Raw genomic sequence first — 13,855 nt, 5'->3', positions numbered from 1 at the left:
GAGAAGAGCAGCTGTGGAACAGGTAAGCTCCTCACACAACCTTTAATGCCTGGCTGCATGAGAGAAGGAAAGCACTGACAGTCTGGGTWGAGGTTAATAAGGTTAAAAGGTGTAGAGAGGCTCTCAAAGCTACAATTATTGCCAGGGTTAATGCAGTAAAGAGGGTGGGATACATACAGGAATTAGGTGACGACTTKTCATAAATATATACCTTTGCACTTATGTAAACAGATACTATGCATGTATTGTAAAAGCAAGGAACAATTTGCAGATACAAAAAATTCTCACAAATTCTAGCTGCCAGGAATTTACCACGACTGCTTTCTAAGAAGCAGGATGAAAACTGAATTCATGTTGCCATTAGGCCTTTGCACAGGATGAGGTTAATGGAATGGGAGGGTGGGTTTCTAAGAGTGTCTTTAGTTTCAGCTGGGGTAGGGGGTAGTGAGGTGATAATTTTCACTTGCACCTATTTCCTATAGCAAGGCAGTTCAGCTCAACTTTTAGAGAGGAAGTTAGAATTATGGCTGGAGAAAAACAAACTTTCAGGGCTTTCTTAATAACAGAGCTTTGTTATAGTCAGAAATGAAAAAAAAAAAAAAAATCATGGCAATGTTGTATTTTGTGAGGACACCTCAACAGATTGCATGGGGAAAGGAGGAAGCAGGACAGATGCACATTCCTCCAGATGGAGAAATCTGCACCTTCCAGGGCAGTGTTTCCTGAGTGTGACATGTTTGCTGCTGTGCCACGAGACTGCTTTGGATTCCACTGCTGGGTGAAACAACAGAAGGGTAAAAAGATGAGGTTAGTTGGGATAAGCACACAGATTTCAAAACAATTTGAGCTGTTATAACTTCTCATATCTGCAAAACTCATAWGAGAATAGATAATGATCTTGCTGATCATTAGACATTTCTAATAGATGCTAGAAAACCCTGAACACTCTGTTTTCATATGAAAATATTAAGAGAAGTTTTTGTTCCCATTCAGAATAGTAGTGGTTTGGAATTCATAATTTTATCCTAAAACGATAATGTATTAAACTTTTAATAWGAAAATCTAGCTGGGATTTTAAACACAGTAACTTGACTGTCAGCCTAATACATGCTGAGGTATTTACAGCTAAGATGCAAAAMCAAAAAAGTTTTAATGACCAATTTCAAAGAATTTCCTGAAAGTGGCATTATGTTAGCTATATACAGTCCCATGGTGTTCTCATTAAATGAACTGACTGAACTGGATATTTTACTTTGAACCAATTTATTTTTTCCTGTTTAAACTTGAAGAATTATTAGTAATATCTATGAGGAATAGGAGCAAAATGTTAGTTTACTGTCTGAGTTAAACATGACATAGTTCCGTGTCCCTCAGAACAGGCAGTCCCATAACCTTTACATCCTATWATCGCACTATTAATAAAACCTGGTGCAAAGGTTTTTTATTCCTTCTCCAAGCTAGTAAAACAACTTGTTTGGAATGCGTGAACTGATTCATGAGAAATTATTAAGTCCTAAATAAATGGACTGGAGTGGTTCCTCCTTTCCTGAAGATTAAATGAYGCTCTTGTTGGAAAAGGTGATTTTACAACAAAATTAATTTGGAAACTGAAGCCTATCATGTTTGCCAAAACATAGTGCTCTGTTTGATTTTGGTTGTTCTCCCTCCTCTCCATATACCTCTCTAAAGGTATAATGATTATAAGAAGTGTGTTTATRACTTGTTTTGAAGTATGTGCACAAGACACAGCTTACCTGTAGAATTCCTTGAGCTAGATATTTGAAATGTCTCTCAACTAACTACAGCACAAGAGCACTTTTAGCAGTCACAGAAATGACTGGAATGTGAATTCCTGTTACCTGWATTCTACCAAGTTGTTAAAATTGTGTATCTCAATCAGTAGAGATTTTTAAAAAAATAAGTAAATAGGAAATCTGTGGAGGCAAGCAGATCTGGTTTTCCCCTAACAACCAGAGGTTAGGCAAYGATCATCACATTAACTCTATTTGTCATCTTGCAAAACACCCTTACAATGTTCTTTCATTTTCTGTGAAATGAAACAGCAGTATTGTGCCTCAAATGACTTCCCATTCAAAAGGGGAAATTAACAGAGGTGAAATCTGAAGCAAATGCATAAAACAATACTGAAACATCTGCACTTGTTTAGAGTTGTAYAGTTTTATAGATAAATACTTAAAGTATTTATCTATACAACTAACAGAATGTGCAGTATTAGGAAAAATGTAAATATTATGGAAGTACCTATGAAACTACTAGGAAATCTATATTAGCTTCTCACAGTTAACATACAGTACAATAAAACCTTGGATCAATGCAAAGCAGCAAGTAAGATATAGGTTCAATGGTAATCTGGAGGCATTCACTTAGTATCAAATGACAGGTTTGGCATAGAGCGTTTCTTTTCATCATGCTAAACTTAACTATATTTATACCTTACAGTAAAAACAGGAAACATCCCAAAATTCCAGAATCAAAAGGACCTGAATTTATAATATGCACCATCAGACCCAGACAAACCAAGGAAAGTGTATTTGCTGCCAGTGAGGCTTTCAGTACATCACAATGCTCCTGGTCTTTTACTCTATTTTCTACCATATAAAACATGAAAATTTACCTCCTTGTGCTCTGACTAGTGTTAAATATTTGAAAGTCATTGAAAATTAGCCAATATTCCCTTTCTGTTTTTAAGGAGTTATTCAGGAATAAGAACGCCTTGCTTTATGCTGGTATCTGTATTTTTTAGATACTTGTAGTAGTGCTGAGCTAGCATGTAATTTTATTTTAAACTTAAAAATGCAAATTTTATTTTTCCAGTCAGAAGATACCTTATGATTTTCACTTCCTTTTATCAATGACCACAATTCTGATGCAACAGAATACAAAAATTATGTCGTAGCCAATTTGTCTTTCTAAGACACAGCTGTACAGTAGGTAAGTACCTTGAGTTTTGGTGGGCGTTGGTTCAGTAATGCTATTTCCATAGTTCATTTAAAAAAAAAAAAAAAAAAAAAAAAAACAAACCAAACCAAAACAAACAAAACCAAAAAAAAACAAAGGAAGAAGAAATAAAGGAAATTGTTCAAGTCAGTGTGGTTTGATTTGAATATTCTGTTGGTCCCATACTGAACACGCAGTGCAGACAGCTTAACAACTTGGAGAGAGTGACGACAGAATGCCTAAARGATTCCAGGCCACCTTGCAATAAAATGCTACCCAGTGTAAATTTGTTTCTTCATGAATTAGGTTACTTATTTAAGGCATCTCGTTGAAATTTTTTTCTCATAATTTTATCTAACATGAAGCAAACCAACAAACAAGTTTATCAACCTCACAGAGATTTTTGCAATAGGAAGTTGGGTTTGGAGCATCTTCAGCATGAAGTGAGAAGACGGCTTGCTACCGTAAGCAGAGGGCAGCTTGAAGAAAGACAAGACTCCTGTTTGGACACTCCCCAACATAGGTGTATAATCAGGAAAACAAACAATGGAAGAGTCCGGTACTACATTCCAGTATTGGGTTGGTTTCTGTATTGTTTGCTTGGTTTTTTTTGTTGTTTTTTATTTTCCCCAGTGTGTGAAAGAACCTAACAAAAAGCTTCTGAGTGCAATTATATTTACAGAGTAAGGCTGTGGTTAGGGTGTGTCTTCATTGTTATTATTGTGTAACATAAATATCCATCCCTGAGAAAGGAGAAGGGAGACACAAATCCAACACAGTTGATTTTTAAGTGTATGWATGCTCGTATTGTGCAATCCGGTTTTACAAACTACTTTGACACCTGAGGTGAATTAAGCGGTATTTTTTCCTTTTTATTTTTAGTTTTTTTTCATTTTCTTATAAAGAAGAATGAAGAGGATCCATAAATGGTTGCAAAATATATGAAATATTGAGACAGCAGGAGTCACTAGGTGTAACATGTAAGTTTGTCCATGAGGTTAGAATAGCCACTTATGTGGTTGGGTAAAGAAAATCTGACTAGAAATTGCAGTGGGAGGCAGCTATTTACTGATTTTTAAAGAAGACAGGGTGGGAACTGAAGGAGGGGAAGCAACAGAGTTTTTTAATTGTGTGCAACACAACCAAAACTCCACGTTAGGCATTAGAGGCAAAGTGCTGACATCCAGTGCAGGTAGGCTACGGGGAGCTGGCGGGGCTGATGGTGGGGCTGGAGGCGTCCGAGCGGCTGTAGTCACTGACCGAGCCTGTCCGGGAGCCGCTGCCGCCCCTCCTCTTGAGCATGCTGGGCTGGAAGTTGGCGTGCCGCCGGGCGTGCTTGGTCAGATGGTCGCTGCGCATGAAGCGCTTCTCGCACAGCGGGCAGCTGAACTTCTTCTCGCCGGTGTGAGTGCGGTAGTGCCGGGCCAGCTCGTCCGAGCGAGCGAACTTCTTGTTACAGCCCTGCCAGGAGCATTCGAAAGGCCGCTCACCTGCGGGGTGCAAACACGGCACGGTTAGAAGGGAAGCAGTGTCTCCCGTGGGCTTTTTTTTTTTTTTTTGTACGCAGAAGTTAGAATAAAAGGGTTGGAAGCAGGGTGGATGCTACTTGGCAATAACAGGATGGAGAAGGTGTTATCCTCTGCCAGAGAGAAGGCTGCTGTGCTATTCCAAGCCATTAAAAATTGCTGTCAGTCAAGCTAGTCATATACCTTGTTTGATAATTGGATCTTCAGGTCATGCTGGGCTCCTGATCCTTTCATGGATTCACATCTCATGTCTCTTGCACTCTGTTGAACTTTATGACTTAATAATATCTGTACTGAACTTTATAGTATATTCACTTATTCTCCAAGCTGCCCTTCTATGTATGACTCAATGCTGAAGTTCAGAAGCGTGATGAAATCTTCCTCTTCAGCTATTTAAAAAAGTTACGGTAAAAATGCAAAATGGCAATTTTGAGGCACTGGATGTGAGACTCACCTTGAATTCTCCAGAGCTGTGCCTGGATTTTCTGCATTTACTCAAAGTAATAAAAGTACTCAAAGTACTCAAAGTACCAAAGTAATTTCTCTTGTTCACTGCCTTAGATCTCATTTAGAAGTGAGGTAGGGAGCACCGTATTGCAGCTGGGGACATGTGTCACCTTGTAGGTACCAATCTTTTTTTAATAGCTAACGTAAACCCCATGAGCTGTGACACTGAAGCTTGGAGCAATGAGCAGTGAGCTCCCAGAAACMGTGATCCAGTGAGCTGGTGTAATTGTGGAGAGATCTCAGCCATGGCACAGATGTCTGGTGCTGTTGCAGGGCTGTGTGGGAGCTCTGCACTGTGATAGATGTGCAGACWGGGAAGCTCTGCACAGGCTGCAGGGAGAAGTAGAATTGTTGCTGGGTAGATAGGTATCTGGAATTTATTCCCAGCTTCAACACTGATGTGCTGCATAGTTGGGCGCCTCATAATATTTGCTTCCATCCTTAGTTTCTCCATTGGATAAAAATGAAAATGTTAAATCATTAAATATGCTATTATATCTGCATATTGRTTTGGTTCTTACTGTCACTGAGTCAGAACATCACATATTCTTTAATTGTTATTAATTGAGAACATCTTATTCTTTTGTGAATACGCAGGCTAGCATTTTTCATAGTTGTAATTTTAATAACTTCCTACTTGCACTAATCCTTATGTTTCTAATTCTGAATAGCCTGTCCAAGAGACCCAGGGAGCTATCTAAATTCTGGGCCAAAATAAGAAAAAGAATTATCTCCACAGTAAACAGCAAAGAAAGAAAGAAATTYGCCCCCTGGAAAAATGTGATACACCTTCATTAAAACTGTCTGAGAGCAAAACTGACCACAGCAAGTCTTCAAGCTAAGCAGCCAATAATCTGCTTTAAATTCAGATTTGGCAATAAGTTTTATCTCCAGGATCTTCTTAGAAGGCTCCTACTCAGAAAAATAGTTTCATAGTCCTTTTCTCCCTGAAGCCTCCAAGATACTTAGCCAAATCTCAAACAGTGTCTCAATGTACAGACAAGGAAGTCTTCTTTAAATAGGATTTTTTTCAAGAATCTGAAGAAAACTATTGTCCCTGATGTTTCCTTGATTACTTAGGAGAAAGACCAAGGCTCATTATTCTTTAGCACATTTGGTGGATTTCATTACACCTCCAAGTGCAACGCATAATGCAATGGTAGTACCTGTGCAGTACACACAGAGATTTTTGTATGGAGAACTGTGGGGGCYGAAAGCCAGCATTGCAGCCCTGCAAGATCTGAAGTTGACTTCAGCCGAGAATTGTATCCCTAAGATGTACTAAAAACAGAAGCAAATCTGAAAATTCAGGTAAAAACCGACAAAATAAAAAAAAAGATGTTACCAAAGCAGCAGCCTTAAGCTAACTATAATAAATAAAGAATGTTGGAAAAAAAACAAAACCAAATAAAACAAATATCAAAAACAAAATTTAAAAAAAAAAAGCAAAAACTAACAACACAACCACTTCTACAACTATTATAACACGCCAATCATATACTAAAAAATAAAAAACCAAACTGCTAATTAACCAATAAATAACTACCATTTATGCAAAAAACCTAATATATACACTGTTACTAAATAAATAAAAAACCCTCAACCCAATAAAAAAAGTCATGACTCATTATTTGTGTCACGTTGTCCGTCTCTACTGTGACAGAGAACCATGACCACCCCCTCTTAGGGACTGGTAAAAGGCAGCAAAGATGAACAGAACTGCTTTCAAGTGGCTTTCCTGACCTAAAGCCTAAAAAACTTCGGGTTCCACAAATGAATTTAAGAATAAAACCACAACCTACTGGATTTAAAGGATATATTCTTGTTGCTTAAAATAACCCATGCAAATCCATTCAATGTCCTCCTTAGCCTTATCCTGCCTGCAAACTGTCAGGGACTGAACTCTCCATCTGCTGCTAGAAAGGGGAAACAAATATATTTTGGCTGTTTGTCATATATCCAATTAGRTGTTCCTAGATGTGTTCCTGCCTGTGGTGGGTCATGACTGTGGTGTGACACCCCTGTTGCATGACCGCATTCGCTGGTCTTCTCCCTGTGTTTTGGTCACACTATAGATAAGCATCTAAGAGGACTTTGGAACCCTTGGGAAGAAGGGCAGTGAAGCATGGTCTGAGGGTACATCGGSCCTGCAGATTCAGAGTTCCTCAACCCTGACTTATTGCATCATTTTTTTGGTAAAGCAATGGTTTCTGGATGTTTCCATTGCCTGAGTCAATTTCTGTGGTTTTTTCATTACAAATGGTATTATCAAATGTTCTCCACTTGAAGAATTGTCTCATGAAATGAGTGCTTTCAGACGAGGAAGGCAAAAGTTTTCATGCAATGTTTTGCTTCTGCTGTTGACAGCACTATGGAGCACACACAGAATGGTACTTTTTTTTCAATTTGTTTAATGGCACTAGCTGCTCCTGTCTGTGATTCTATCATTTGAGAGCCAGCAGCAGGAATACAGTTCCTAATGGGAGAGGTTCTGAAGCAGGACGGTGTAAGATCAGTGTTATCCAGCATTAGTAGGAAATAAAGGCATTGCACAACTTCTCTCCCCCTCTCCTCACTGCACATCAGATCTGGATGAGAACATTCAGGTTCCCACTCACGTCTGATTTGATGTTAATGATGGTGGTGAGGATTTGGGTGCTGAGCCAAAAAATGTGACATTTCTTCCACTATATTTCTACCATCCCTGTCCTTCTCCTTCTTAGGGACCATTTCCCCCCTCAGTCCTCTCTAGTGTTGATTTTATATCTTCTTGGTACTTGTCTTTATGTGTCTTGGCCAAGTGGTTTTTTACTGACAGCTGACATCACTCCAGGAGTGGTAATAGTTCTCYAGAATACTTCCCAGCTTTGTTGAGGTTTAGCAATTCCTCTTCAAAGAAAATCTGTATTGTGAGGAAATGCTGCATGCCTTGTGTGAAGATGTAAGAGTCATTATTGTTCATAAAAAAAAAAAAATAGTACACAGTCTGGAACAAAGTTGCTGTGGGATATTAATTAAGGCAAGACCTAGCTGCTGCTCCAAAACCACACATGGAAATTCACAGTCTGTCATCATTCTCATCTCTCAAACAGAAGGGATGTGGATTTCTGTGTTTTCTGTGCAGGTAAATTATATAAATGTCTTTTTACCAGCAGTAAAGCAATCAACAGAATGAGAGATTATATGAATTGATTGCCTAATCTCATTAGGGAATATGCAGCCACAGTACAATGTTCCTGCACAAGCAGTAACCCATGGACATGTTGTACTCAACAGAGCYTTCACCATTAAAATGGCTGTAACACAATACAACAAGGATTCTTGCAGCTCCATTTTAGGCAATGCTGAAGTTAGAATTTTACCTCTATACACTGAGTACAGAATGTGATCTTACAGATTAAAGTAGAAGTGTTATCAAGTATCTTAGATATGGCAGGAAACATATAAAGCATGTGAATATGTATATTGAGGGTTTTAATGCTGTGCCTTGGCAGCAGCAGTATCTTTGTGCCTTATGAGCCTTACTAATAGGTCTCAAAGGGTCCTAAGTCTCCAAAAGATAAATATACTTGAAAATTAATTAATCAAAAAGCAACTCCASCTTCTTTATCTTTGGAGAGGCAGGTGAGAGATGCCTTTCAAAGATAAGGAATACCGTAAATTATTTTTTTACAATTTTAAATAGGTTTGGATTTCCATGTTCCAAATCCTATTAAATGGTAACCTTTCTAGGTCCTTTGCCAGAACACGACATCACATAACTTGTATTGAAGTTACACAAACTGATGGAAAAACATCACATTTGAGAATTAGATTCAGCTRATCTTAACCGAAAATTACACAAGCAAGAACATTTTGGCTTTTTCCCGGACTCCACCCAGTCCAAAAAAAAAAAAAAAAAGATGTAGTGTAAAGCCACATGAAGAAACTTGCAGTGCTCACCGAGTGAAAGTACGTGAGCTCTGCAGGTGCACGGAGTTCTGAATTCCTTTCAGGAGCACAGGTCTTGCTGCTCATGCTGCTCATATTGTCTGGCAGAGCAGACTGCCAAAGGAAACCCAGAGTTGCCAGGGCTATAGAAACAGCATTAAAAAATGCACCTCTCTCTTTTCTTGCTGGAAGGGATTCAAAAGCAACTAGAGCCAGCCTGTTCTTATGATATTACATAAAGGTCCTTTGTATTATTCTGTATTTGTCAATCATTATATAGTAAGGCAACTGTATGTAGTTATGGGAAACAAAAAMTCCAGAGATGGTGGCATTAGATCTGGTGTCTGCTGAGCTTGGTTTGTACAGCTCTTTTAGTGCACATATAGTTTTAAGGACTCCTTTCCTATATAGTGAGACTCTTGAACAGACCCTGGAGTAATCTGCTTCCTGCTTCACCAATACATCTGTCTGATATCCACAATTTAAAAAATATAGGAAGCACTGTGTAGACCTACTCCAAAAATAATTGACTAATGACTGAAATGCCCAAACAGTTTGAGACAATTGTGAACCTAACCATTTTCCAACTTACGATTGCCTAATCTTTGCATTTTATGTGAAAGATTTGAAGTGCCATATCCACTGCCCTGCAGATCAGAGTATTATCAAATCAAACCACATATGGAAGGCTGTTTTTTAAAATTTAACTCATGTAATTGCTCTGGCATATTATGTCAGCATCTTCAAGCACATGTCAAGGCCATGCAGTAACAAAGAAATTTGTATCCTGGGAATTCCACGAGTGCCTGCGAAACCAGAAATAGTAAACCAGAAACACTTTTCTGTGATCTTTAATCTGTTCTGCTGATTCCCAGAACAGGACTGAATGTTGTTATAAAAACAGACTAGAAGCCTGAACATGCCGCTGTGTGCTATTCTTATATTTCTACATTTTCATATACATAATTAAGGGTATATTTGGAAACACAGATCAGCAGGCTGGGTGGGGAGGATGAGGGGCAGACAGTTAAATAGAGATGTGACTGAAGTAGCCTTCCTCCAGAAGAGGAAATGTTATCCTGGGAAAAACATGCAGCCAAGCAGACTTTGTACCTTGAGAATGGCTGTACCACTAAAAAAAAAAAAAAAAAACTGGAAGGAGAGAAGGTCATCCTTCAGTAGTACTAATATATATTCATGAATATTTTAATTTCTGATATTCTCTTGTTTATAAAAAGTCCTTTTGCCAAATAACAAATCCTTAACCTCAGTGCAAAAGAGAATAATGCTTTAATGTTTGGCAAATGGTGGTTTCTTTATCAAGTATTTAAAAAGGGATCAAAAAATYCAATAGCCTCACAATTTCAAATTCCTATAATATCAAAACACTTATTTTTAAATTAATGATTTTGGGGTGATCTTTCATAACCAAATAAGCCAAATGTAATTTGGATTTTTGCATCTGTCCAACAGCTTTGAAGTATCTGGGCCACCTTCACACATGTCTAACAGAGGCAGCAAATTCAGCTTTACTAGTTCCAGGAAAATGAGGATGTTTTAGTAATGTTCTCAGTGAAAAGTTATAGGGTGAATTAGACTGTCACTAGACATTGGACACCCAGCGTGGGAGTGTGATATGAATGTCCAAATCCAAGCCAAGGTCCAGTTAGAGTTCCCATGTTCCTGGGCACTGGCACAGAACAGTCCCCRTGCCCCCAGGACAGGACACACAGCAACAGCAGCGAGCTTGCATTTGGACCTGCAGACAGAGGCATGCAAATTCCTGCTAATTCCATTATCTGTCATGTGACCTTTTTTAGGAACTGGAGTTCTCAGAATTCCAGCAGGCACAAACCCAGGCATCTACAAAGTTCATTCACTTTAAAGTGTATATGTCTTTATTTTGATCTTAACAAATCCAGTCATTACATTATAAATTACTGGATCACATGTTTCCTGTGTGCATAGGAAACAACTACTGAGCAGGAGCTGCAACAGCTGCCATGATGTCCATTATTGAAATCCTTGCTTTATTTTCTGTACCTTAACATYTTTACTCAGTTATTTAGACAGGTATGAATGTTTCTTGAAGGGGAATTTCCAAATGGCAAGTTTACATTTGAAGTCACTGTGTTACTGTTTGCTCTGGAAGTGTTTGTACCACTCCATCTGGGAGCACAGATTACACCCTGTGATTTATCTGTTATAACCACAGTAACTAGAACAACTCAAATAGCAAACGATGAGCACACACAGTCAGATACTATAACGAAAACAGCTACAATGCCAGAGAAATATAAGTTGTGAAAAATTCCTCCTCTAGCCTTAACCATAGACAGGTCTGTCTGAGAACCAAAATAGCTTGTTTGGTATGTCCCATAAAATATCTGGTCCTCTTAAAAATATTAACACTCACTTTCACTATAATGGAAACAATCTTTTTTTTTTTTTTTTTAACAGATTACATTCTATCACTTAATCATTCTAGTCTTTCATGTCAACCTTGCTCAATAATGTCCTCAGACTCAGTTTATAATTTTAACTACTTAACTGTATTTTTATCAGCCACATTTGCTTCTCTTTTGTCAARGCGGAATCATTCAAGCCTATCCGAGCTTTTTTTTTACCCCAGGACCTTCCATCACATAATCTTCCTATTGTCTAAAATATACATTCCATGGCTTACTGAATCTTTTTTTAAAACAGGGATGCCCAAACTGAACTGTTCAAAGTATCTATAGCTTAGAATTTTTACAAATCCATGTTTTTTATCCTGCATTTTTGCACAGTGAATTAAGAATCTGAAATCTGAACCTGATGGCCTTACCAAGTAATTTTCTGCCTGCCATTTTAACTCCTGATTGACTCCTGTTTAGTTCTTGCTTATCTCTGCAGCACACCACTGTGTGTTCACTAAATTAAGCTATGTGTTCCACTCCCAGCTGAAACCTAGTTCCAGACCACTTCACACAAACAAACAGTAAGTAGCTAGAAGTTACATTCCAGGATCTGGAAAATAAATCTTACAGCAAATTGGCTTTAAAATGAAATGGCCACAAATTTAATAAAAAGAACTATTGTTATACCCTTTGCTAAGGTTTTGAATGGAAGAGGGAAATAAAGGCTAGAACTATGTGGACAATGTTTTTCCTGCTCAACTGAAAAATTGAAAAAACCCCCATTGAATTGCAGAAGAATTCAGCAAACAAAGAAACCCATAGTAATTTTATTTTTAGTTGACCAAAATGTTTTACTTCTTTAGATATGTTTTTTTGTAAATCCCTTTAGCTTTAAGGACAATTTTCAAGACAGTGATGATGTTAATCTGAAATTGATAAGTGCAACACACCAACACAATTTTTCTGAAATAATAAGTCAGACTAAATGATTTGCTGACTATTTGTCAGTGAAAAAACTGACATTTTTATTAAGTGACTAACAGAAGATGTGATCTTTGAAGGGAACAATTTCATTTGTGTTTTCAACTTCCACTAAACTCCCTGTGTTTATAAGCACAAGAGAATTCCAAAGACAGCAAGGGTAAGGACCATGAAAGTCTATCCTACACCTCACAGAGAAATCTTGGAATATATTTTAACACAGTGTGTTAAGTTCAAGAAGCATTTTCCAGAGTTATGCAAAGCTGCTTTCACTTCCTTGTACTTTTGTCCTCGGAAGTCRTTTTGCAAACTGGCGGTAAGCGATGCAGTCCTTCAAAACATTGTGTCTGTTTTGAGTACTCCCTTCAAAGAGCACAAAGATGCACTAACACGCCATGTACTGCCATGGCAAAGAAACAGCCAACCCCAAGTCCGTGCTAGAAAGACCAAGCATATTTTCCAAACAGGTATTTTCATGATCTTCTCTGCACTAATATAATATGTTATAATTCCACAGACATATTGTGAATTTTGTTTTTCTTGTCTCTAGTTATGTTCACGCTGTTGTTCCTCTCTTCTAGAGAATACTCCAAAACACAGATAATCCTGCTGGGCAATTGAGAAATAAATTCCTCCCCATCACCTGAAGACCATAAAAAAGCTATTAAAATCCCTTCAGGATTTCCAGTTTGAAATCCCCATCTGTAGACCTGAGCATTGAGATGCTACTTGTTTTACTGCACTAAGTAAAAGGTTTTTACCTGAAACTAAGGTAGATAATGCTTGTCAATGTCAACACTGGGCTTTCTCCTGTGCAGTTTGTGACTTCCTGATTTCAGAAGAGTTCATCCTTTATCTCTTCCTTGCACAACCCCACCCTGTCTCATGTGCTCCTTTCTCTTTTGAAACTACAAAAAATCAGCTACACTAGGCCAGGGTCTGTGAAGCTCTGAAGTCAATTATACAGACTACAAAACAGCTGTGCTGGGTGGGTGGATATGTGGGTGTGGTAAATATGTTGAAGTGTTTTTCTCTTGAAACACAACCAGTTAGAAAATCACYAAGATGAGTTTAGCCTACAAGATTCCTTCGTTTTATTAGGGGGCCTAGATACATGGGCACAAATCTTTGAAATCATCCTCTCTTTAGAAGTAATAGGAATATGTAATAAGCTGCTTCAGCAAAGAAGCTGACTTAGCTGAATAACACRTTGTACCAAAGGCACTTCCATAACTTTCTGAATAATTAATTAACCTGGTCATCCACTCATCACTTAGGTATGAATGTGTGCATCTGATGACTCAATTTGATGCATTGGAAGAATCCAGTAGAATAGAAAAGCCAGCAGAAGGGCAACTCTGAGACTGAAGGCTGAGAAATGGGGAGTGAGGGAACAGAGATGAGTAATGTCTAAAATACTCCTATGGCTTAGGGATTCCCCATCACTCTTCTAATCAAGGGTCACAAACTATCTGCAAGTACTGCAAAATTATGTGAGTTCATTTAGTAAAGGGTGATGAGGGCATCTTTGGTTTTGCTGCCCTCCCCAGCTTT

General features: G+C 38.2%; 1 protein-coding gene across 1 annotated transcript in view; it reads right to left on the bottom strand.

Moving 5' to 3' along the window:
• Positions 1-3,948: 3,948 nt before the first annotated feature.
• The window catches only part of KLF13 (KLF transcription factor 13), a 28,557-nt gene continuing 18,650 nt past the window's right edge, over positions 3,949-13,855 (bottom strand). The window contains exon 2 of the mRNA XM_057382521.1: positions 3,949-4,448. Coding sequence (XP_057238504.1) covers positions 4,156-4,448 — 293 coding nt within the window. The 3' untranslated portion in view covers positions 3,949-4,155. The remainder of the gene's footprint in view (positions 4,449-13,855) is intronic.

This window comes from Malurus melanocephalus, unplaced genomic scaffold (assembly GCF_030028575.1).
Source record: "Malurus melanocephalus ecotype Western Australia unplaced genomic scaffold, MMel_1.1 scaffold_572, whole genome shotgun sequence".
Lineage (NCBI taxonomy): Eukaryota > Metazoa > Chordata > Aves > Passeriformes > Maluridae > Malurus > Malurus melanocephalus.
The sequence above is the reverse complement of the archived record's forward strand: the minus strand, read 5'-3'. Positions and strand labels throughout refer to the sequence as shown.